At 42.9% G+C, this 27413-nt stretch overlaps 1 protein-coding gene across 1 annotated transcript; it reads left to right on the forward strand.

Annotated features, from left to right (window-relative positions):
• Window positions 1-471: 471 nt before the first annotated feature.
• On the forward strand, window positions 472-22302 carry exd1 (exonuclease 3'-5' domain containing 1; the record flags this gene model as incomplete). The annotated part of the gene is made up of 11 exons (XM_083924598.1): window positions 472-601; window positions 2320-2388; window positions 2565-2693; window positions 2818-2891; window positions 2997-3083; window positions 3194-3298; window positions 3386-3466; window positions 3559-3702; window positions 4633-4824; window positions 5475-6018; window positions 22121-22302. 11 exons carry the CDS (start codon window positions 472-474, stop codon window positions 22300-22302), a joined length of 1737 nt encoding a protein of 578 aa, XP_083780724.1.
• Between the last annotated feature and the right edge of the window lie 5111 nt (window positions 22303-27413).

Here is a 27413-nt window from a genome sequence, read left to right on the forward strand (position 1 = left end):
AATGTTTAAATTCATATTTTCAATGTAACTAGCCTTGAAATCTAAAATATTCCCTTTTGAAATTAAAAAAATGTTTACATTTCGCTTTTTTTGTTGGTGTCAGATTATTTAGCACAAAATGACAATGTGGCCCCCTCTGATTTTTTCCTAGGGCCCCAACAGACTCTAGAATCGCCTCTGAGTATATCTTGTGGATATAGAAGATATTGCCTTAACGTTACCTTTGCGGTTTGTTGCTGTTGGCGTTGATGCTAATTTAATCGACGAGGAGGTTGATACTGAAATAAACGAGACGCATTTGAACGTAACATTGACCTTATGGGCACGCGCCTCGTGGACGCCCGTAAATGCACGTAGCTAACGTTGTTGTGGCTAATGGGAAAGCGCCCAGCGTCGACAGTGGTGTCTGTGAGCTAGCAGCGTTACTGTTTGTGTCTGACTAAAACAAGTCATATCTTACATGACTTCAGGATGGTGGTGGACGACGTTCAGTTCGTGAATATCCTCAAGGGGAAACGCATCAAACTGACCCTCAAGACTTCATCTTACCTCGGCGTCGTCCAACGTGTCAATCCCAACAAAACGTTGATTTTGGCGGACGGTTAGTAAAATAAGTTAGCATAGCATTGTTGTGTGTGAGTGAACTCAATAGTTTGTTCAGTTCCGTCTCAAAGCATGTGAGGCATGTAGGCTTAAAAAACTATCACACTACCGGTCAATCTTCGTTCCAACCCTCACCTATGGCCCTGAAAGCTGGGTCATGACCGAAAGAACGAGGTCGCGGGTACAAGCAGCCGAAATGGGTTTTCTCAGGAGGGTGGCTGGAGTCTCCCTTAGAGATAGGGTGAGAAGTTCAGCCATCCGTGAGGAACTCGGAGTAGAGCCGCTGCTCCTTAGCGTTGAAAGGAGCCAGTTGAGGTGGTTCGGGCATCTAGTAAGGATGCCCCCTGAGCGCCTCCCTAGGGAGGTGTTCCAGGCACGTCCAGCTGGGAGGAGGCCTCGGGGAAGACCCAGGACTAGGTGGAGAGTTTATATCTCCACACTGGCCTGGGAACGCCTCTGGATCCCCCAGTTAGAGCTGGTTAATGTGGCCCGGGAAAGGGAAGTTTGGGGTCCCCTGCTAAAGCTGCTGCCCCCGCGACCCGACCCCGGATAAGCGGATGAAGATGAGATGATGAGATGAGACTATACGCTAAAGCAGACATCTTCAACAGAGGCTCCGGGACCCGCAATGGGTCCTTAGAGTTACTGCAGGGGGTCCTCCAAATAGTTTGATAATGTTTTTTTTTCTTCCAAAAAATGTCTGAAAATATCAAATTTACATGAATTCATCGTCTTAGCAAAGACACATTTGTGAAAAATAAATACATTTACACAACCTTGATATGCTTACTGGCATATAGACAAGGTAGCAGATACAATTGAGCTGAACGTGCCTTCCAAATGTAGGTCAAACATTAACATATGATGTATAAATATATAAATATGTTAATCGGAAGAAGTAATACTTTAATATTCCCATGGGGAAATCATTTTCGTTACACAACTTCAGATACACAAACAACAAATATTATACAGACAACATATAGTAGGAAAAGAGAATCTAAATATATATGTATATATGAAATATAATAATGATCCTTGTAATATCTTAGTATTGTATGCACCATAAAAAGCTTTGTGTATAGCCTTTAGGCCGCCCTAGCTGTTTAATATGCGACTTAATGTTATACAGTATTTGTAGTAGGTGGTCCCTGCTTCATCTCTCTTTCAGCTAAGGGGTCCTTGGTAGAGATGCTGGATTCAGTTTTTTTCCAATCCAATCCAATACCGATACCCGATACTGATCCGAAACTACTGAAGCATATACCTTTCCATGTGAGTGAAGGCATCAGGCTAGACATAAACATTTAGCCTGGTTAAAGAAAGGTAACAAATTAACACAGATATTTATGTGGTTAATATTATTTATTAACAAATAAAGTGTACAATAGCAGCAAAACTAAATAATTAACACTTCCATGTAAAGTGCACTGCAAACAGATATTTTAAATATAATATTAAACCCTAACCGGTGTTGCAAAATGACTAGATCGCTGTAACTGTATTGCTGTTAGTGATATTAATAAAAAAGAAATGACTGGATTGGACCGCTGGATCGGCCTCATTCATACGATATCCCATCCAGCTAATTAGTCAATACCGGAGCCGATATCCGATCCGTGTATCAGATCTGTGCATCTCTAGTCCTTGGACTAAAAAGACTAAAGACCCCTTCTCTAAAGTAACCCTATGTTAACGTTTTCTGTAATATTTCAGTTGTCAGTGGCAGTAATGGCTGTAAATGTGCTGGCTCAAAGATGTTCTTCGGGCATGAGATTCTGAATGGTGAGTTCACTTGTGACATCTGTAAAGTGATGGCCAGACTGAATGTTATTAAAATATCGGGGGGTGATTAAAAGTTTTGACATGATGTTTTTGTGTAATTCATTTAACAGTGGAATTAATCAATGAAGCAAACACTGGCAGTGGGTAAGTAATTAACAATCAACGTTGTCACACAGCGCTGGCCCTGACTTTGCCATTAACCACCATACCATGCAATGTGTTGCACAGAAATATTCACGACCACAGACTTGAAGAGCATTTGAAGGTGGAACAGTTTCAGCCATACAGGAAGACAATCCCGTTTGGTGAGTATGATATTAATTTAGTGTTTTTCACTAAAGCTGTATTCATACTCAGAATTTATCATACTTCTAGCTTCAAAGTAATGTCTTCCAAATAGAAGCCATTAGTCTTAGTCTTTATTCACAGATGACGAAGAAGATGAAGAGGTGAATATCAACTTTGTAGTCATTGATGAGTTTCATGAGAAGTTTGGGTCTGCTGTAAGTTGATTTTAATATCCTTAGCTGTTGCATAAATCACTTAAAATTTAATGGGACCTATTATCTTAAAATCTTGCGATAATATCTTGAGCTCCCATCCGTCAGGTGATGGACATCAAGAAACAGCATGTGATAGGTGTGGGAGCAGATGGGGTCAAGATATACAAGCATGGGAGACTGTGTTGGTTGCAGGTGAGAAGTTCTGCTTCCTGTTTTTTTTCCTTCTGTCCTTGGCCCCTTTCTTTTCCTTCATCACAATGAAAAAAGAAGAAAATAACTTAGATTGGTCTTAATTCATCTAGATTGCCACCAAAAACAAGGTGTACCTGTTTGATATCCTGTTACTCGGAGCTCGGGCCTTTAAGAACGGTCTTTCCATGATCCTGGAAGATAAGCACATACTGAAGGTTAGGATTGTAAACAACTAGAAATATTGTTCAGTAACATTGATCATTATTACCATGACATCTATGTTGATCCTACATTTTGTACAGGTCATTCATGACTGCAGAGCCATTGCTGGATGTCTGATGGCTCAGTTTGGAGTAAAGCTAACCAACGTCTTTGATACACAGGTACATGTTTAGCATGTACGGCGGCTTACTTCCTCTCCTCTATGTTTAGATGAACTTAATTATTTCCTGGATTTCTTTCTGCATGTGGTCAGGTGGCAGATGTCATGTGCTTCTACTCAGAGACCGGAGGTCTCCTTCCCGACAGAGTCAGTACTCTGCAGGAGGTGGTGAGTCTCCACCTGAAGGTGCCCTCCTCCCAGCTCTTATCCCTTCAGATGAAGTCACAGCTCACCAAGGTGCAGTGCACAATCTCATCCAAGATGGTTTTATTTTCCATATAGTTGCATCCAGTGGAGGCTGCTGGTCTTCCAAGCAGGGGAAGTTCATTTTTCGGGCCTACATCATAAATGTGTTTGTTTATTTATATGTAAATTTTTACCATTTTTTACTTTTTAAGAAAATGATCTTTGACCTTGTCGTACCAACTAGGCGTCTTTTCCAGGGACTTGACCAGTGTCCTCTCAATGGCCAGCAGAGCTAGGCTGCTTAAAAGGCCTTGGCCCAGCTGGAGCTGCTGCGCCAGGCTACTGTGAAGTGTGACTGCCTGTGAGTGTGAGTGACGTGGGGGAGAAGCTCTGCAGCTACCGCTGCTCGTTGGGGAGGAAACCGCAGAGTGACAGAACAGAGTCACCAAACACAACGCTAGTCGTTTTTTAACAAAGACAGAGTCACTGGGGGTCAGTAAAGTCTCCAGATCAGTTCAGAACAACGGAATGAAAAACTTGGAAATCCAAAAAGGATTCCGCCTCAGACAGCTCATCCAATCATCATACTGAAGCCGAGCGTCCGGGCAAGCTCACTGTCCCATAGACCCCCGGGACAAAGCCCAGCATTTATCCAATGATTAGTTTCGCTGCAGTGGAACAACCCGCTCTACGCTTCCCCACTGAAGTCAGTAGAAGCAGAGCGTCCGACTCTGTAAAGTGCTGTGGGGATGAATGAGAAGGAAGTTGCGCCGGTTACCTGTGATAAGTAGCTGTTCTGAACAAAAGATGAAGGCTTTCTAGTGTGTATTTAGTCAATGAAATGTACACACAGCAGTACATATTTCACCACTTTTTGTTTTGGTGACATTTTAGGGGAAGCTGAGCTTCCCTTGCAGTCTTGGAGCAATCACCACTGGTTGCATCTGTATGTGCTTTAATCACTGGTGTGTGTTTTCACAGGAGGAAAGGGAGTTGTGGCACAGGCGTCCTTGTCCTGTGCCCCTGCTTAAGGTGATGGTTCTGTCAGTGATACACCTTCAGCCTCTCAGACTAGTGCTGCTGGATACTCTCATGACAGACTACATAGCCCTGGTGGATTCATACCTCAACAGCAGACACTACCAACCTGATGAATTGGAGCATGTCAGCATGGTGGGTAATTCATAAATTCCAATTTGTCTGGTGGATAAATATAAGGCATTGTGTATTAAAAGTATTTTTCCATTTTGAAAATGAGGTACTTCCCAGCCATATTTGGAAATCAAGTAAAAGCAAAACAGCATATCTAACAGTCTTCATATTTGCTGCCTGTTAAACCTGTCTGCTTCTTTTTTCATTCAATCAAGCGATGTTTTTAAAAACTTGTTTTCAGCCCTATTCATTTGAAGCAATACCCTTGCTTCATGCACTGCATTCACAATTAACAGCAAAAACTACGTTTCTTGACAGGTGTGCAGGTGCCGTCTTTCCCTCTCTTTCAACCGCTGCTTTCATAAAAAAAACTTGTTGAAGCTCATCCAGTATAGACAGCATGTCTACACAGGCTGTCATAGATCCCCTCCTGATATGATTCCAGTGTAATGGAGACAGTTCTCATTCTGTGTAAAAGATATGTCAAAGTTTAGATAAAGTTAATATGAGGCTTCAGCAGTCTGAGAGTGAAATCAGATGATTTTGATTGATGATTGATTTTTTCAGTAAATGAGGTCTGCTCTTACATTGAAAATGTGTTAGGAAGGGATCTCTTCAGACTTGAAAAAGTAAAGCACATTGGTCTACTGTCTACCTGTTTGGATCCCCAGGAGAGTGTGTTGGACTTGCCCAGAGAGCTCAGGCAGCTGGAGCGAATGCGTCGTGAACGGCAGGAGGCGGCTGCCGACCACTACCCCGTCACAGAGAAAGGTCTGTTGGCTCGCTTCAACCCCCGAACTCGGTCTCCATCCAAGCCCTCACCTGCAGCAGTGGAGTATGGCCAGACACAGGCAGATTCCTTTAAACCAGCAACCGTAGAATCACCTTCACAAGTGGACACACTCCTTCACAAGCCACCCACAAGTCCTCCAAGGGTTAACAATGTTTCCAGTTTGGATGTCCATACCTCCTCTCACCCAGCAGCTCAGGCTCCAGTCTCAGATCTTAAGAAACCAATGCCCGATTTCAGTCCCCTGTCTCTAGGTGCAGGCAGAGGGCGCACAGAGGTCTTGAGGGACACAATGGGCAGAGGAAGGCCTTTTGAGAAAGAGCAGTCATCCATCTCTGCCTTACCTGCCACAGGAAGAGGCTTCCTTCTCCAGCTATCACAAGATCAGATACCCAGAGAGAGCATGGGTGGCATGACAACTCGTGGTAGGATGGGTATGGCTCTTTCATGCCCCAACTATACACTTGCCCAAGAAGTGATGCCCCAGCCTGGTCCCGTTGCTAATGACCTGCCAAAGGACACTTTTTGCGTGACAGGAGAACATCTTGCATCGACACCAAAGTCTGTCTCATCTTCACTTGTGCAGTCGTTCAGGTCTTTCAGATCCTAAGATAAATGTTATAAAGCCATATAAGGAAATGTGTTGCAGATGTTTCCCTTTCTAATGTTTGTGACTACCTAAAGTGACCAGTAGATGGCAGTAAATATTCTGTTTTGCTTTGAGGTTTGTTTGATGCAAGTTGTCTCTGAAAAGTCTTCAGAGGAAAAGAAGAGGGAAGTGAGAGATTGTTTGGTTGCTTGCCAGTTTATTCAAATATTTTTTTTTGATAAAACATATGCCTGTCTGTTCCTGTGTGTTGTATGTCACAAGTTTGGGGTTTATATGCCCCTAAATCCAATTTTGTATTGGTAATCGATAATGTTACTCTAGACACATCTAGAAAATATTCATTAAATTAATTTGTTATGCAGCAAATGACAAGAAATAAAAGCCATGGCTGTTGTAACAAAAATGAAAACCTGCTCTGTGTGCCCATTCAACCATAATGTGCTAAAGCTTAGTGTGGTACAGCTTGGCTTCTGTGTTGCAGTTAATTAATTGTGAAAATCAGTGATGGGCAGTGGTGTTGTGCAGTTAATTAAGCAAAAACATAACCAGCTAACACTTCTTTTGATTACAGATGACCAAAGAAAACTATTACACTTGGCACAGGCTGACATGGTACTGACTCTGCAGCTCCAATCATTGCTGCAGTTAAGATGTACATGATCACAGGTGGCCAACACCTGCCATGTCCTACAAAAGCAGATATTATCCATCTAATTTGCCGTTTGAAGGGCAGGGCAGACTTTGCAGAGAGGCACGGCACAGCCATTTTTTCCTAGATCATCAAGATCAAAAAGAGGCATGGGCACAACAGCAGGGCATTGCTGCAGCACAAATGGGCCAGTATTAATCGCATCTTATTGCTATGGTTATCTACATGCAGAGGCTTGGGTCCTTTCCAGAGCTTTCTAATTGAAAGCGTAAAACAGATAAAGTAGGATTTTAATTAACTGGGAGGCAGCCCTGCACAAAGCCTTTGCATCTCTCTTAGCAACCAGCTCCTCCTCAGCTTCTGCCAAACAGAAGCAGGATGGATCCTACCCATATGCCTCTTTAACTCTTTGAAATGCTGTTGTTGCTCAATCTGTATGTGGGTGGGTTCAGCAGGGAACAAAATGTTTTACATATGATCTTAAAGCTGTTCAACGTGATGTTATCTTTGAGCTGCTGCACTCAGATCTTCCAAATGTTAATTCCTTCCCATGACTTTATATATTTATCTTTTATACTTTTAAGATTTCTTTACACTTTTCACATAGAAGTCTTGTACATGGAGGGGAGGGGTTGGGGGAGTCTCTGTGGACGACAGGCTCCTGTCATTGACAACCAGATTGGGGCTCTTATTTTAGAGGACCTTGCATTTCCTCTCCGTCACAATAATGCCTTATGTGCAGCACTTCCTGTTTCTCAGGCCTGGGAGGAAGGAATAGGGCGCTTGTCACACGGTAGTCACCGCTTCCTCCTTCCCTCCCCCACTCCCCTGCTTCCAAACTTCAGACAGTGTTGTGTCCTTTAGAGGGGAAAGATGACTGCACCTTCAGCATCAGCAGGATGCTGCCAAGCTATTTTTAGACTTAAATCGGAAAGGTAGTGCACAGACATAAACACAAACTTTAGGATGTCCAGCTGTGTTGATTTAGCATCCGAAAAAGGTGGTTTAACTGTGATAGGCCAATTATTGTTTTGACTGAGCAGTAGGAACCTGGAGACCTGCTGTTAAGGTGCAATAGAAATATGTCACCTGTAAACTATGATTATCATTTTAAAATATGACAAAAGTACAGATATTTTGCTTAATCAGGCGTTATTTATGTACCATTATTCAAACACAGTATCAATAGGCAACAAAGCAACTTGGACCTATGCCCGACTGCATTATTAATCTCCTGGGCTGGTGGCGCCCTTCTGACAGCACCCAAAACAAAGGTATTGTGTCCCCCTAACCAACCGACTTATTTACTTTCCACCATATTACTGTCATACTGCAGGGGCTCCAGTTACCAACAACACCAAAGCAACAAGGTATTCAAAACAGGCCAAAGCTCCTAGGCAACCATCCCTCCACTTGATGAGTGTTAGGCTACAGATTTGTTCATAATTAATAGGCTTTTGTTAATTATTAAAAACAGAGGGATAATTTACCAAAACCACTCCCTTTAAATGGCACCATGTTATTATTGTTAGCTGCTTTGTGCTCCTAAGCACATCATTAAAATTCATTGTTGAGTTTGCAGACTAAGTGCACATTCAGATCACGGTGCATTTCACTGTTGATGTCGAAAGCACAGAAAAGCTGAACACACAGTTTGGACCACTGGGCTGTCAATAATCAGATTGTTTGTGAGCTTTTTAAACACAGGACATTTATTGCTGAGCTAATTACGCGCCTCATTTCATCGGATAGTTGCTTTAGCCTTAGGTGGCAGAGTTGGCCAGAAGCGGCCTTTTTGATTGGCTTGTTGGAAGAACTTGATCCATCGATCTTACCTGAGTAATGTGGAACAAAGAGGCAGATTGATAGGCAGTATTCAGCAGTTTAAGACTGTGGCACAACAAATTAGACACGTGTCAACAAGATAATCTCAATTTCATTATTCATGTAACCACATGTAATCCTTTTGTGTTCGTGAGCCAGGAGAAATATAATCAGATATCAGGTTCCACTATGACACTCAACTATATCCCCGCAGCCAATCGTCCATCTGTTAGGAAAAACCTATTGTTGAATGAATCCTGCTCAACTCAACACCCCCACCCCCAAACACCACCCCACTTCTCTCACATTACAAAATGACCCTCTTTTACTCTCCCCTGGTCATATTCAATAGGAGAATTAATATTTAACGTGAGAAAGGCTGACCTATCCAGATGGCCTCTCAAGTACAGCAAAAATGAGAACGAAACACAGCACATCAATATTTCAGCCAGCCTTACTAACGGTATGTTTGTATCCCTGCAGCCAGGAAAGCGAGCTCAGGAAGTCCCTTCAATACGCACACATTCATTCAAGTGCACATATACGCAGATGGAGGCACACAATATGCATCTTTATGAACTGCTGTGCCATGTTTACTCAGGCAGCATGGGGCATTGGGACCTTAAGGGCCTCTCCAACGGAACCAGCCATACTGTGACCTTCAGCTGGGACAAGCTCAGATAGAGAGTGAGTGACAGGTGAGGCTGCAGTAGAGAATGTGTTTGATGCAGAGAGAGCTAGCCTTAGGAATGTCAGTTTACAGCTTGTCTTGCTGTGCATGCATAAGTACAATAATGAACACTTTATTTGCAGCTTGGCTCTATGGATTGCAATGTTGGTTGGCCCACCACCTTGATCCAGACTGAAATATTTCAACAACTTTTTCGATTTAATACAGACATTCATGGTCCACAGAAGATGAATCATGACCAGGGCGGCTGTGGCTTGGTGGAAGAGTGGGTCGTCTTCTGTTTGAGAGATTGGTGGTTCGATCCCCATCTCCCCCCGGTCCACATGTCGAAGTGTCCTTGGGCAAGACACTGAACCCTGAATTGCTCCCTGTGCTGCGCATGGGTGTGTAAATGTGGTGTGAATGGTTAGATCAGATTAGATGGTATGTAGATGTCCACTGCCTTCTGTGTGAATGGGTGAATGTGACAGACACTGTGAAGCACCTTGAGTAGTCAGATGACTAGAAAGGCACTATATAAGTACAAGTCCATTTACCAGCACCATCATCAGGTCAAAATTTCAATTTGCCCAATATTTTGTTTTTTGATCAGACACCTGCAAACCTACAGCTATACTGTTGGCATGCTAACATGCTAAACTAAGCTGGTGATCAGGGTAAATATTACCTGTTAACGTTAGCATGTTATCAATCTGCAATCAGAGCAGACTGGAGGCTCTTAAAGAGACAAGCGCTGCAACAGAGGGTGAATACAGGTGCAGCAGCCATGAGCAGTATTGGGGGGTTGCTGGTTTTTTTTTTTTTTACATTAAAGAATGTAAACATGTTCTAGTAGAAACACAAAATACATGTATGAGCCTGAAAATTAGTATAATGGGTCCTTTCTAAGAGGAGAATGTGACAAATCCATCAGGATGTAAATGATTTGTGCAATGAACATGTGTCAATGACAAACATGCAAATTAATGATGCAAGCCCCCCATAAGGATTGTACTGTTCAGGGGGGGGGGGGGGGGTGTTTTTTGACTTAATTATGAAAACTTGTGACACACAAAACATTTCCATTATTAATATTCTACAACATCATCAAGCAATAAATGTCCTCCAGATATTCTTGCATCCATGGGCTTTTGAGAGATTTTCAGGCTTTGCTTGATTGAGAAAGGCCACTGTTGGTCAAAGGAAAAGGTGTTAATTCACCAGAAATTCTGGTAATTAGTTATTAGAATATTGGCTACCGCCTCAGCTACAAAAGTCTTTGATTAAAAGAGATGGGAGATTTGCTTTTGGCAAGTTTTTCGTAATTACATCCTGCAATGTGTAAAGTGTGTGTGTGTGTGTGAGTGTGTGTGTGTGTCTGTGTGCGTGCACACACACAGATGAGGGGTAGTTGTAGCCACAGGGAGGGCCTGGAAAAGAAGGGATGGAGGGGGCTCCCTGTGGCTGGCTGAATTAGTGCCCGCTGGTTTGGCCTGGCAGCTGCTCTCTGAGCCTGGCACACTGACAGCCTGGCACTGTGGCACTGTGTTGTCAGGGCCAACCAGCAGACTCTTAGGGAGGCGCTAAAGCCAGCCCCACCAAACAACTCTTTTACTATAGAAGGCTTTGTCCTCCAACCATACTTGCATTACTTGTTATGGCAATATCATTGGATTAGTGTGATATTAGGTCAGGGTAATTAGAAAAGTGCAAATTACATTCATATCACAAGGGAAAATGTAAATGTCACCCTAAGCTGGTTATGACATTTAGCCATAATGAAAAATGGATTTTCTTTTAAAGCAGCGTTCCAAAATAGTCAGGTGTCACATTCACTGTGCTGTGCCTTGTTCCATGATTGGCTGAGGTAAAGACTGTGTCTGTGTGATTTACTCAAGTGAATTTCAATTTAATTTAAACTGCTTTGTCAAGCAGCTCAACAAAAGCCCTAAATGGTCAATTTAATGTGATACACAAAGCAATGCCATCTGTTTTAACGCATACTTGTTACAGCAGTCATGTAAAACCACCTTGTCAACAATGCATTTATGATTTATGGAACTTTTAGCCTGATATGCTGATGGAGGAATTTTTTGTATACAATTTAAGCTCAAGCTTGATATTTTTAATAGCCATTACTAGCTATTTCGTCACCATTGTAGTAACATACTAAACGTGTTATCATGTATCTGCTGCAGGCTGGAAAAGGTGTTTATTGAGTCATAGACCACCCTTGTGTAGAGGGTGTCACTGGTGGGATTTGGAAAGATTCTGGGCCTGGATGGGCCGGCTGGGGCCTTTCTTGGCCCAGATGCAGCGGCTTCTGTCCAGGCATGGCACTGGGATATCTGTGGGGCCCAAGCACACCAGCTGCTATCTCTGTGTCACAGACAGCTGTATCTGAATATTCATACAAAGCGCAGATTAATGTGTGCTTGTTTGGCCCCACATGGTGTGCCCAACAGGCCAAAGTGTAGAAAGGGGACCGAAGAAGTCATAGGTGTTAAAGCACTACATCCACTGCAGTGTAAATGGGAAAACTCCCACAATTCCTGAATCCAACCTCTGGCTGAGCGAGAGGGAAAGGATAGAGGGGAGCAATGTGGGGGGAGCCCCATAAATGTGTGGATTAGGGTTGATCAGATCTACACAGCAACAAAACAATGGGTTTGTTTACCATCTATACCGGAGGTTTTCAAAGTGTGAGGTGGGCCAGGGGGGGTCCACACAGTCACAAGGGAGGCTCAGTGAATGGAAGTGAAAAAAATATTACATTAGTTATCAAAAGAGATCCCAGAATAGCCTAATCTGTGATTTGGTTAAAAAGATAGTATTACAGAATTTTTGTTGGGAATTTGACTGTTTCCCCTCTTTCCCACAGTCAGAAACTAATAAATGCAGCAGGACAGACTTTTTTATGTGTTTGGTGTAGTCTGAAGTTATGTCAAACAGCAATATTAGTCTATTTTGGCTCAATTGTTGAGTGTATAGGTGATCAAATAACATGATCGGGATCTCATAGGCATCCATGGGGTGAGCGAAACTAACCAAGTCAACTAAGAGGTCAACTTTTTCCAAGCATTGTCTGAGGGGAGGCCCAAAGTCTCAGACTATGAAAACCCTTAATCTATACAATTCAAAAACGTTTTTTAGCTTCTGTGGCATATTGGCTCATTAACTGTTTATATTTTGGCCATTTCATTTTTTGGCTATTGAAGGACCGGAGAGCAGCTGCCTATCTTTTTTTTTTTTTTTTTTACCAGTGGCTACTCCTGTCCTGCGGCTGTAATACCTCACCTCGTGCTCAGTCCAACTTCTCCTTTGGTTGATGCCATTCAGCTCCCGCCAGTAGGAGACGAAGACTCAAAGTCACATTCAAAGCAATGGCCACCTTCCACGGCCTTGGCTTGATCATCCTTGGCCTTCTTTGAGATGTGTTTTGGAGGGAGTATAGGTGGGTGCTTGGTCAAATAATCTGCTGGCTGATGGCAATAGAATCTGTGAATGTGTATTAGTGAGTGTTTTGAGACTGGAGTTCTATAAAATGAGCAGATGGTCTTTGCTTCCCTGTCTGAATAGGTGGAGTGAACCAGTGGGCACACAGAGGGAGATTTGTGGGTAAACTGTTTTACTCTCTCTCTTTGTGTTGTAATGGGAAAGGCAAAGGGGTTGCTAAATGCTGTCGGACAATGGCTCGGCCTTAATGAGAGCAAAGTGTTTTGGTGCTGCTGGTATAATGAGGATGAAGTGGGGCAGCTAATTATTGCAACCATCGGAAGATATCAGAGCCAGACGAGCCTATATTTTTGATCAAACATAATTTTATCTCCAACAAACAACTGAGTATTGTTGTGTACTGTTGTGTATTGTTAAAACAATGATTTTGTGAGATATTGTCATGGCAAATGTGCTTGTTAAGCTGAAAACTGAAAGAGAAAGGATCTCTTATCACTACAGTAAGCAGTCTACTGTAATGTTAATCTTTCACAGGATAGTAAAACCATATGGTGGCTCTGTGTATAGTTTATTTGCTCAGGTAGGTGTGCCACAGGCCTTATCTGCTGTCTAGGCCCTTGTTGACCCTGAGAATCAGTTAGGCTGACAAAACACAAGCTGTAAAACCCACAGGTCGCTAAAGTCTTGGTCATTTATGGAGGAAATGGTGTGTGGGTGTTCTTTTCCCATTCTGCCCAGTGTCCTTCACTCGCCCACAGCCCAATCCTGACCTGTCAAGTATCTTAAAAGCACATCAGAAATAGTTAGTGCACTAAATGAACAACCATGCTTTTGAACGAATCACCATTTTACTGCCGATCTCTGTCGGTCATCAACCAGTAAGTGTGTTATCCAGACAAACTTTATTTTGTTCAATCTGTTATGCATGACATCATTCCACTGTAATCGCTCTGAAATAATCTTTAATAACAAGCAGGATTTTGCCTCCAGGCCATGATAGACTATTGGTTGATTACAGAGTGGGTTATAAGCAGTATCCACTCATCAACAAACTGATTGACTGAAACAGTGATTGCTGTACCAATGCCCAGGCAGAATCAAACTGAATGGCAGTGATTGCCCTTGCAGAGTGGGTGCAACACATAAACAGCTCATTTATAAACAACACGGGCCAAGTGTAGAGCCATGGTAGACAGTGATTTTTAGGGCTGCAGACCTGCACCAAACAAGTTGAATTTATTCTATAGTCTCTGCAGCACCACAGTACATCATTCAGAATGGTATTTTGACACATAATTTGCCTTAAACAGATATAGTGCTCCCCTGCAATTTGGATATTGCACTAATCCATATTGTGATTTCGATAAAAATTTGATTGATTGTACATCCCTTAAATTTTAATCTGACAAATGTTTATTTTACTAACTTTAACGGCTCTATATATCCCTCTCCAATAAAATGCGTCACCACATGTACAATGGTGGGATAAGGCCTGACATCCAGTGCGTCTCTCTCACGCCGGATGTCAGGCTCCTTCCGCTATCTATGCTATGTATTTTGGAAGTGCACCAGTGCTGCATCTATCCCAGAATGATAATCTGATGTAGCCAGACCATTCTCCAGCGCTGACACAGTGTTGTGGAGACAGGTATGACTATGCACCACTAGTAAATGTATAAATCTGTCATTTCTCTGCTAGTGATAACAACCATCTTTGACATTAGTGGTATGAGCATGGGACAACATTTTGTAAGACAGTGAAACTGAATGAATGATATACTAAAACTACTGTAGTTCAAGTTGACTTCATCCAGGAGAAGTTTTTTTTAAAACTCCAGAAGTCACTTTTTTAATTCTCTCTTACGTAGATAAAAAACAAGAAGGATTATATTGTGTAAATAAAGATAAGAGCCACATGCTATTTCATCTTTTGAAATTTATGTCTGTAGAGTGTGGGTGTAGTTCACAGAGCCCTAAAAGGAGACATTTTTGCAGAGGCTTACAGTTTCCCATCAAGCCTATGCATTTGAGCTCTGTGGCAGCAGGGGCAGAGCGCTTTCCCGTCATTATGAGGGCTCCAGAGGAAAAAGAGAAGCAAAATGGTTTCCAGGTTTTAAATGAAGAGGGAGGGGTGAGGGCTCGGTCACAGGTAGCTCTGTCAACTGTGAAGAGACACGGGCTGTGGGAAACCAGGACACAGTGGGTCACAGTGACATGACATGATACATAAAGAAAAGCCCTTTCTGCCTCGTCCTACACACACACACACACACACACACACACACACACACACACACACACACACCCATCCAGTAAGTGATCCATATTTACTGGATTTGGGACCTATTTCACTAGTACTAAGAATATCAGCCGTGCATCAGTCTTTCATGTATTATTCTGCGGTTGTCAACCAGAAGCAGCCATTATAACAATGAGCATTGTGATGTCTGACAGTGACAAACCCCTGCAATTCTCTGAGTTACACCGGGGATGACACCCATATGGGAGGAAATGGGTGTAGATTAGGAAGGGAAATGGCACAATGTCCAAATGTCATTGTGTAAAAGGCAAAGCAACTGCAGGGGTGCTGAGTTTTATAAGGTTTCATATCACCAAGTTTTAATGGGGACATGACATCATAACCTGCCGCGACAGCAATGCTGGTATTATTTTTTATGTGTGTGTGTGTGTCTCTCTCTCTCTCTCTCTCTCTCTCTCTCTCTCTCTCTCTCTCTCTCTCTCTCTCTCTCTCTCTCTCTCTCTCTCTCTCTCTCTCTCTCTCTCTCCCTCCCTCTCCCTCTCCCTCTCCCTCTCTCTCTCTCTCTCTCTCTGTCTCTCTCTCTCTCTCTCTCTCTCATCATGGCAAAATGTGAAACCACTCGAAACCATTACAGGTGTGTTGTTGTGATCAAAGTGAAGGCCAAATTCGAAAATGGCTGTGGTCCTAACAAGGGCACCGGATGTAGGGGCGGAACACATAGGGAAGGCCCATAGCACCACCGCTTTGTCTCTAGTTAAATTTGTTTTTTCCTTTTAACTGAGTTTAACTTTTGCTTTTTGGTGTTTTTATGCTAAACAATAAATATGCATGTATGTTTAATGTATGAAGCTGTATATTTAACACTTGTGTAAACTCCAATTAAGCATACTTAGCTGGGAAGGTGGGCCCTCCAACAGGATTCCAACATTGTCCCCTGCCTTATTGTCTGAGGAGGAGCCACATTGTCTACAGAGGGTCCCATTCTCCTTTGTGCCCTGATAGGTTTACCAGCAGCAGCATAGAATAAGGACTCACTCTCTCCCATAGGACAAACAGGAACCAGCCTGAATGTGGACCTGATGCTTATCTGTTTCTCCCATGACTCCTGTCTTCTACTTTGGAAATTAAACTCCACTAATGCTATTGTGACAGTCTTTAGAATAAGACTGTTTAGAGAGTTCAGAGACTAAACACCAAGAAAAAATGTATGACCCTTGGCTATAACCTTCCCTCCGTGTCCATATATGCCACTAGTGTCAAATGCAAGCCGCAGAAGGTGATAGCTGACTCCTCTCACCCTGCTGGCTCCCTCATCTTACCCTAACCCCAGATGAAGAACATCTTGCCTCAGGAATAGCACATATCCTAAGACTGTTCGATATTTGAACTCTGACGCATAATCACTTGTAGTAGTACAGAGCAAGCACTGCATGTGTGAAAGGGAAAATGTGGATTATGACTGAACCTGATTGTCCTGACATTTTCTGGGGTTCACGTGTAAAAAGGAACATGTTATGTCTTGCTCTTTTAAACCACTCAAAGATCATAGAGTATCTTGCATTGGTAGACCTATCTACACTGTGAGATAGAGGGAAAAAAATGTTTTGGCTGGTTTGTAAAGGATTTCTTTAAACCAATCACAGTCATCTTGGGCAGTTCTAAGCACTGGATGCAGCTACGGTGCACAATAGATAGGGGAGTTAGCAGACGCACAGGAGAGAGAGAGAGAGAGAGAGAGGGAGGAAGACCTGCTGATATCTGGCCAGATCTTAGGCTTACAAAACATCCAACTCACACACTTGGGAGCTCTCAGCCAAACCAGCAGTCCTGTTCCATTTGAATGTGTTTGTTTCCGCAAGAGACGCACACCTGCAGCAAAATAAATAAGAAACCCAACAAATGTTTTTTGAGGCTTCCAGTGTTATCAAGCATCACACAAACAATCACCAGCTTTAATGTTGTCATTCTGCCATCTTCCCTGCAGAATACTGGGTGCCATGGTAACAGTTTTTTTAAGATTGATGATGAGACAAAATAGGTCTGGCAGGGGGGAGCAGAGAGTGGCCGTCTTCTGCATCACGATTTTCAAGGAACAGCTTTAATAGTAAGATTTTAGTTTGTTTGGGTTATCGCCATATAATATGGAGAAGGTACATGAGAATATATCCAAATTCCAGACCAAGATCCCCATTTTTAGGTTTTCTTTCTGGCATTCTAGTAGAGAGGCTCAATCTGAAGACATTACAGTTAAATGGTGTGTTTTGTCACATGTTTTTAGAGCCAACACATAAAATATTGGAAAGAAAAATACCAGTGAAAGTAAAAGTAGATTAGAAAGTAGCCGAAAAGTACTGGATTCCAAACACAGCATGTCTGTTGTTCTTGTGATAGGCTTCAATGTGTAGGGATTTTCAGGTCCCCACGGGTCATTTTTGCTGATAAGGAAATCAAGAGATTCAGAGCTAAACAAATGCACACTCATTCCAAATGAGGCATGCAGTATTTGTTCCTGTACAAAACTGGAAGCACTCCTGTGATACATTGTGACATAATTAAAGGCTAACATGCTTAGCTTTGCATAAACAATCAAAGACGGAGAACAATCCACTCTCTTATAAGGGAGGAACTTCCTTCTGATTTCCCCTACACTTGCAGGAATACTGTTATTTTACAGTGGGGGAAGTTGTTTCCCTACGTAATTGCAGTCATTTTTCCCACTCCTGATGACTGCCAGGGTCCCCTTTTCCCTTGCCTTGCAACATTTCCTTATCAAAGCAATTTTGTAAAACGGTTACTTCTTTGGCTTTATATCAAAAGCTGTGTGAGGTTCTGTGTGTATCAGGGGCTGATCTCAAGGTTGTGTGCTTAACTTACTTGGTTCCCATCATAGTTTAGCCTGGCATGAGGTAGCAGGGAGTGATCCAGCTGAAAACAGGGCCTCATGTGTGACCTGCCCCCACTGTCCAGGGGGGAATGACTACAGGCAGTTTGGGGTGGGAGGGTTCCCATGTCACAGCTAAGGGCATGCTGATGTTGTGGACCTACTTTACAACATGTTTTTACTTTGTCCTCCTCTGACAAGGGCCAAGACTCTTCAGAGACCTTTAATTCCTGGTCCCACTCGCTGTCAATCTCTGCATCCCCGGGGGTCATTCCCATCCATGGGAACATTGGTTGTGACAGTGGGATTCCCGGAGGGGATGGTACAGAGTAAATCTTGACAGAAAATCATGGTGAGGCCAGAAAGGCATAGTTTTGTGGTACAAAAATTCTCTGCTGCAGCCAAACTGAGGCAGTTTGAGGTTTCAAAGGGGCATTTCGTAAGGATTCCACACGGTCAGCCTGTGGCTCTCTGTATGGACAGGCTACGTGCTCCTTCCGGGAGACCGAGGGAGTAAGAGGATGTGTCAGCGCTCCCTAGAATAGGTCACTGCTGCAGGACCTTGACGATATAGGTGAGAGCATGAAGGCTGATTAAGGGCCAGGATGTGTGTGAGACATCCGCTGATGTTCAGGAATTCCCTCATTAAAGAGGGTCATGTTGATGGTCAATAGGAATCAGCCTGCGGAATAAACAGGGGTGGATCTTCCAGCTATTTCAAATAAACATACTTTTCATTAAGTCAACATGGAAGTGGTTGTCACAAATGTTCTATTTCTTAAATTACCACTTCCTTTGTGGTAAGCCTAACATTTGTGTACTTTCCTTTGGCTTACAGGGTAAATTTGATCCATTTTCTCCCAGTAAAAGTATGATTATGTCCATACTGTAGTCCACACATGCATATAACAACCTCTCACTGTACACCAGCTTGTCACATAAAGAGATAAATATGGAAATGCCATGGAGTTGACATCTCGTCAAGCATTATGAGTAAAGCGTAAAATTAGGAAATTTCTTCCAATAGTTGTGCGTTCTGGATAATATATTTTTTTAATAGCCCAAATTGCAGCAATTACAGAGGCCATTAACATATCTGTTCAGTCTACTGCTGGTGCCAAATTAGGACCCTGATTTTGTTGTTGTTTTTTTCCCTTTCCTGACTCCCTTCCACTCTTCATGTCTGACAAATCGTTTCCAGCTAATTTACGATGGTCAAACTGCGGGAGAACAATACCCCGTGGACGTAACACGCCACAAGCTCTACCACATGTCCCAGAGAAGAGCGAGGTGCTTGCAGGAAACATTTGCTGAGATAACAAGATAGTAAGGAAAGCAGGGCCACTGAAAGGCCATGCAGAGAGAAGGTGGGCGGGCTGAGTATGGGGGAAAATAGCCATTGCTTGCGGCCGACGACTAAAATGTGCAAAAATTGTGCACAGGTCCTCAATCTGAAATGTAAAAAGAAAATATTATAGTCGATGTTCTCTGAGAGAAGAAAAAAAGCAATACTGTTTAGCTGAGTCATCACTGAGCTGAATGAGATAGGAAATCATGGATATTGTTCCTGCTTAAATGAGTCACTTAGCTGACCATCAGAGTCTGAGACGTCAGACCAGCTGAGTTTGAAGGTACGACCATTTCCAGGCAAACTTCGGCATTTGTCAATTTGGACGTGAGCGGGAGCTACGATCAAATCTCACGTCAGGTCTGAGATCGTGTACGCAAATTTCAGCCTGTGTATTTGCGTTGCAGCACAGCAAAATCTGACTGAAAATAATGAACAAAGCTCAGCTGTCATTAAGCATAAGCAGTCACATATTAAGAACAGATCAAAACGGATTCTTAAAACAAAAAAAATAAATAAAAATTGTGGTTGGAGCAATTGATTGTACTCATGTGCGTCTGAAGGCACCATCCATGAATGATTACGCATTCATCAATCGCAAAAACTACCACTCGATAAATGTACAGGTGATTTGTGATGCCAAGCTGTCGCTTTTAAACGTGGTGGCCAGGTGGCCAGGGGGACACACACGATTATTTTATATTTCAAAACAGCTCGGCTCCAGCCCCCGCGACCCCGACAGGGACAAGCGGTTGAAGATGAATTAATTAATGAATGTGTTGGCGCGCGGCTGCAGTAAAGCGCACTGCAGAGCCAAAGTCATCTCCTCGGTAAGTGGCTACCCTCGATAAATTGCATTAAATCAAACAAAGTATCCGATGATTAACATCTTGGAATGGTTCTTCTAGGTGACAAAGGTTATCCTCTAACGGTATACCTAATCACCCCGCTGGCAAACCCCGCTACAGAGCAGGAGCGCAGGTTCAGCAGTGCGCACACACGCACACGGGTCAGAGTGGAGCGCTTCTTCGGGTTGACTGCCTCCGTTATTCTTTTCCATACAGCGTTTTTATGATGGGCCCCTTTTATTCCACTCTTAAGACTGTCAAAAAGCACATCTTTATTTTGCTTCATCTCGGATGTCAGGATGCCAATCTCTGTGTTGGAAAAGTTTATTTTCTTACCAGTGTTTCTTCTCTTCATGTTTGACCTCAGTGGGCGAGGCCTCCGAACCAGGAATATTTAAGGGCGTAACATGTTAATGACGATCGAATTCAGCCGCCGCATTTATCAAGGCCCGGTTGGTCAGATACAAATGTTTCATAAATCACACGTGGGTCCTGCCATACGACCAATTCTGCGCTCAGATCTGCGCCCGTTTTCACGCAAGATTGATAAATGAGGCCCATTGTCTCTGATGTACACACACAATGCTTAGCCATGCCTCCTGGTGGGAATAAACATTTGATAGAACAGATTAGATGTGCATCTGCAGAGGTTGATTATATGTATTTAGCCCAGATAATCATTTTTGGATCTCATTTGCACTATAATTACAGACAGCACCTGTGCCTGGCACACCTGCAGTCATTACCACAAATGCCAAGCAGCAATTTTACCGTAATTATATCAACAGGGGGAAAAGGAAACATTCAGCAGCGGTACAACTCAATAACTTTACTATTAAAAATGCTGCTGCGTTGAGAGGAAAAGCACTGTCTCGAGAGGATTCCTGGAATAATGAACAACCAGAAACCAGTGCATGAAAACATTTAAAACCCCTGACCCCCCAGGCAGATCAGTGTTTAAATCTTGGCAGTTGGGTTAGGGTTGAGCAATACAGGTGACATGGAGGACAGCATGATCAAGGTTATCAGTCAGGCTAATTGATGATGTTTTCACTGAGCCCGTGTATAGGCACGAGGAGGAAAAGGAAGGTGGTCTTCAAGGCTGTCGTGTTTGTGTTGTGAGGACAGAGGTGAAAGGTCAAGCCGAGCTTTGAGTTTTACACCAATCCCTCCGTTTGTCAGTGTGCTCCAGGTAGGTTTCTCCTCTAAACAGTGATTCTGGTGGGAAAGGAGAAACAGGGAAGTGGCAAGCCCTCTTAAGATCAATGAATGTGGTGGAAAAAGGAGTGGCCCAGGGCAGCCAATAGTGGCCGGGCCTCAGGGAGCTGCAGGGAGATAACGTAAACAAGGAAACCACCTGATGTGAGCGGGGTCAGATAAATGCTTAGCCCTCCGCACAGGCAGGTGCTTCCTGAGTCCTGCTCTCTCAATCAGTTGAGCCTCCCAGGCTTTCCTCGTTCTTTTGCTGTTTTCTTAATCTGCTGCAAAAGGTTTTCCTAAAAGTATAATTCATAACATGATGGAAAAGATCAACCCACAATCACTGCTTGTTGTCTTCACACTGGAGCCAAAAGCAAACATAGAGGGACAGTAAAAAAAAGCAGAGTGCTTTGAGATTCACTGAAGTGATGACGATCATACGGGCAGTAAAGATAAGAGCAGCTTTCTGTCTCTAGGATAGCATACATTGCAAAAGGACAAGCATGTTTTGCAGGGGTCTGTGCCTGCAGATAAAGGACCTGTACCTTTTGAAAGGGGCAGTCAGGTAAAAACTGGAGAATGCAGAGACAATCTGTGTTTCCAGCTACAGATAAACAAACCTGCACTGCCTGAGAATAAGTCTAAGCTCACCTCTCCTACTGCTCTTTATCCTTTTCTTTCTTTCTTTTTCGCTTTTGCTGGTTGGTCTGGGATTGTTTTGTGCTGTCCAATGAGGAAGGAAGTCGGTGTGAGAAAGTGCCTGTTTTTTTGGGACCAACAGGAATTGGCCTCATCACAAGCGGTTCCTTTTTTGCTGCTGGAACAATGCACTGGCGTCACACCCCTCGACTGGACCACGGCATTTCACATGGAAAAATGTTCCCAGAATTCCGCTCCCAGGCTCGGAGTAAGGCCGAGGATGGGGCGAGGGTGAGAGGGCGGGAGGTGGAGGGCGGAGGGTAACGGCTGTTAGCAGAGCGGGTGACACAAAGTGACCAGTGGACACTTGTCACTACCACAACCAGGGAAAGTAAAGTTCAACTTCCAAATGATGGCACGTCAACAGAAGCAAAAACATCTTTCAGAGCGAACCTTAAAAGTGGCAGAGCCATTACATAATAAACTCTTAATGATCCATCACACACTCTGCTCTCTTAAATTCCAGCTTTGGCTTTTCAGTGTCATGAAATAAAATCATGATCACATTCAAAAACGTGCCCTCAGTTGAATGTACCACACTCCCAGTACTCAGTAGACTTAGTACTTGTTAGCCTTTTAGCCATATAGTCTTTGTCAAGACTGGCTGTTGCAGTTTGGCCTGTTAGTGTTGATAATTGTTTTGCATTTGATTTAAATACATTTAGCGTCTCCAGAGCAGCATCAACCTTATAGCAACTGATAAGACCGATACTGATGTTTATAGCAAAACATAATTAACAGTACTGGGAGCTTCTAAACAGACACAACTCTATGTAATATGGTAGGCATCACAGTATTGCAATGTGCAGTGTTCTTTTGCTCTGGTCCTACAGCGTATGGCTGTAAGATAAACAAATTACCCCTGTTAAAATGTGCTGGGTCTGCACTTCTACTATCAGTGCCATTCATCACCCTGGCTAATAAATCATCACGGAGTGTATGAGAACACAAACTCTGAACAGGAAGATTAATATGTTGGTACAGTTAGCTATTCATCTCAAGCCATAAGAGGTACTCCAGCTTTGAAAGAAAACATCAAAAATCTGTGTGTGTTCATAACAGGCATTTGTGTCACTCCACCATTGGAAGCTAATGAGGAATCACTCCTCTTACACATACATTTTCAACACTTTTTTTCCTCATATGGAAGAAACTGGTAGTTTAAAATGTGAGCACTGTGCAGTGAGATGCATTTTTGAAATGAGGGAATAGTAAAAGTATGACATCCAGCTTAAGAGTATGATCTGGAGAGCACAGGGTTCTTGAGAGATGTCAGATATTGGACAGAGGCATGCAAATTGCCTCTGAGAGCCAAGTCAGAGGGTTACCAATTGAGGCAACTGTGGACTCCCAGGGTCAAGTTGGAACAACACTCCACGGCCATTAGGCCTGGCATCGAGGGCACTCCTCCTGGGCAACAGGGCTGACTTCAGAAATTAGGCAGAATGCATCACTGCTGCAGTCCACTGGTGAGACTCTGTGAGAACATATTCATCACTGTAAACATGAAGCCCCTTGACACGATCTCATCAGTGAAGATCCAACCTCAATGAGCCTTTACTAGACAAACAGGCTGCACCCGGACTCCTCACCACCAGAGAATTAATCAATCCTCATCCAGTCAGCCCCTGTTGTCTCAGTATGAGGCTGAGTAAGCATGGACAGAGGCCTAAGTGATGTCAAACATGGCACGAAGCCCACTTGGGCCACAGGAACACAAATTGGCCGTGGAAACGTATACATCTCCCATCTGTGCAGTACACTGCTGTTAAAATCATGACCAGGCCTTAAGTTGACTTGGTTAACAATCATTCTACACAAAAGGATTTGCATCTGTTGCAGAATGGGGATGGGTTTGTCTGTATGAGGTCAACTACAGTTCAGAGGTCACCTTTCATGACTTGTGGCGGGGCAAAGAAAAAGGCCTCACACAGACACAGAGAAGTAGAATTCGTGAGAGCAGTCACACTTTCTCTTACCTTCGAAAAAACACATATCCTCATGTATTACTCTTAAACATAACACTCCCACACACAACACCAGTAGAGCAAGCTCCCAAGAATCTCTGTTCGTGAAAACGGAAGCAAAGGTAGGAAACCGCTCGTGCATAGACCAAATGGGAAAAAGGACAAATAGGAATTTCAAATCGTCAAAGGAAATAACAACAGACCCTCCAAAAATACCTCTAGATCCGTCTATATAAATAAACAATAATATAGTGTAGTGTACTGTAGAGGTCATGTGCCCCTAGCCAGGAAGCCGAGGAAGAAAAAGCAGATAAGAGATCATTAAGTCTCTGGATAATTAAATCAGAATCACAGGCTCTTATCACACCAAATCACAGCAACTAACAGCGTGGCATGCCAAGGTGAAATTACTAGATGCTAATCACGCTGATAGTGTTCGCCGATTATGTTGAATTTCCCCTTTGGTCGACATTGTGGCCAAAATCTTGCAACTTTGAAGATTAAGATTGGCTATTTACTTTGATGAAAATTTCCCCTGATTCACACAGCAAGGCAACTTCAATAAGAGACAAATAACGACAGATTTCAAACTCTGCCAAAACCACCTGAGGACATAGAAACCCCCACTGTGCAGCACATAAAGGGAATGCACCTGTTCGCACCCCATACAAACAGGTAGATTAGTGTGTGTGAATTGCGGGCCAGCGCAGCCTGAGGGTTCATAGTCACAGTCTGGTCTTCCTGATAGGCTAACTGGTGGGGATTTAACAGCCCTCTTCACACCAGCACGCTCTTCCCTCTCCTCCATTTATCTCTTTCCTTTTCCTGCTGTGAGGTTTTGTCTTGCGTGGAGCAATGATGCTTTGACTCTGGCGAGGGAGGATTTCCTCAAGGCTACAGTAGTTTCTTACACACACACACACACACACACACACACAATTAGCCTGGTAATCACTCAGGAGCTTGCTCGAACACAGAAACATGTTTGGCTTTCATTTGTAATGTTGTGCCTGGGAATGTCCTTCACATATGTTATTTTCTAAGTGCAGCACAAACAGGAGCAACATGGGAGACAATAACTGAAAAAAACTGAAAAATAGAAAGGCATCTGATAAAATGTAACGGGAAATTACATCATTTGGATAGAGCGACAGATGTGGTAATGCCTATGACCCCTGCTGACACTCCATGTGTCAAAGGTGGAGCAGGTCTGTTCGGATCAATATCATGTATTGAAGAGGTGGTTGGGGTACGGTTCCTGCTTGTTGGGAGGGGGTTATGTGCTGCTGTTTCTTGGCACACTGGCACACAGACAACTGTTACACACATGGCCTCAGATCACCCCGTCCCGATTTACGCATTTCAACCTGAGCAGAGGCCTTTTAAAAACGTGTCTTGTTGAACCATAAATGACACCACAGGCATAAATTATGTCATGATTCTATTATCCACCAGACGTCTTTTCATCACTTTACTCAGGTGCAGTGACACCTACCTGCATGATGATGGGGTGTCAGTGACCAAATTGTGTTGTTGGGTGCACTGTAAGGATAGAGGAGTGCTGGCATGACAGTGTTTTGTCAACAGTACCGCAAGAGGGTGGCTGGAAAGTTCCATTAGACAGGCAACCATAATGTCAGGGTGTCTAAATACAGCTAAATGTCAGCTGCAGGTTTGAAGCTTTAAACTGAGTTCAAACAGACAGTCATATTAGTTTTACTCTAGTTAATTTATGACATATGTTTAAAAGCCGCAAATGCCAATCAGAAATCACTTTTGGGTCGAAAACATTTGATAATATTAATTAAACTGCCTCATATTGTTGTTATACATACGTCAAAGCCATTAACTGCAGCCAACAGCAGACTAATAGTAGATCATAAAATAAAATCAATCAAATTCAACACGTATTTCTTGGGTTGAGCACATGGAGTTATTCTAGAAATTGAATTTACACCCTGGGCCTCCACACTCATAATTGCCTTAAACAAATATTCCCAAAAACTAAAAAGTACTGAAGGGAGTATTAAGTTAACACAGGGCAACATGGCGCTATGAGAGAAGGAAACCACCCCTTGCCTTTCTAATTGCAGCAGCAGGTGATTTCTCCTCCGAGAGCGACATGCTCAGATGCCTCAGATCCACTTGCAGCGAACATCAAAAGCCCCATTGATTGGCTGGTCAGATTAGGGCGTAGAGATCAAATGCGCTGTAAAGAAGTGTTAAACTGCTCTGCATTAAAGAGGGCAGATTTCTAGTCTAAAAGAGGCCATCTGTTAGCGCTGTAGCTAATTTCCTATTACACTCGCCCAGTGTGTTGATACTATTGGAACAGTGGCCTGTTACGGTTCGAATCAGGCCATGTGGCCCAGTGAACCTGGAGGTAAAGAGGAGAGAGTCACAGTATGACAGGTGACTTTTCACTCTGTCATCAGGTTCACTGTTTTAGTCACTCACTGTCTAGTGCAAATGAACAGTAAATACATATTGACATTTAGCGGAGGACAGTTTAATATAAAAAAGTCTTTGATCCCTTTATTGATGGGGGTTAAAGTCATCTTCATGTGTTTTGGAAATGAATAGGTATCAACAGTGTGACTGATGTGTTTTGAGTTAGCAGCTTAATCCAGGATTGAAGGGGAATAGCACATCTCTGATTAAATTATTATTATAAGTGATGAGATTTCAAACATCATGTTCAAATCTATAAGTTATGAATAAGGCCAGCTTTCCTGGGAACAAACATTAGTCTGCCAAAGAACCAAACAATTGCATCAGGCAATTCCTCATAAATAGCAACGTGCCTAATAAGTCAAGGCACTTTCATACCACATCGTTTCCCAATCAAAATGTTATTTTTAGGGTTTGCATGCCAGCTGAAAAACCATATAACAATCAGAAGTCAGCTTTACAAAACACTGTCACAAAGAAAAATGATATCCTATACAAGGCTGAGATGGAACTGTGGTGGGCCGATGTCTGTTTCCAAGGCTGTGTTTATGCTAGAGCAACACAGCAGAAAAGAGCCTGCTCACTTATTGTTTGCACTGGCTGGGAGTAAATAACCCATACAGCTAAAATGTCCTATTATTTCAGGCAAGGCTTTCTGCCTATTCATAAACAAAAAAAATAAAAAGATAGATAAAATCAGGAGATTCCTATGTAAATATTAAGAAAGCCTGATAAATGCAATACTAGCTGATCCAAGCCAATGTTTTCCTTAAAGCTGCACCAAGAAGATCGAATTTAAGCATTACTGCATGTTTAGCACACTCCAAAGCTTCACAAGAAATTGAAACCTGAGCTGCTTTTGGGAAACCTTAACCACAGTCCATCAAATATTAAAGTCTGCGGATGTTTTGACGAGAATAAAGAGCATCCTTGCACTATACACTTGTCCCCACAAAA

Source organism: Echiichthys vipera (genome assembly GCF_963691815.1).
Source record: "Echiichthys vipera genome assembly, chromosome: 12".
Lineage (NCBI taxonomy): Eukaryota > Metazoa > Chordata > Actinopteri > Perciformes > Trachinidae > Echiichthys > Echiichthys vipera.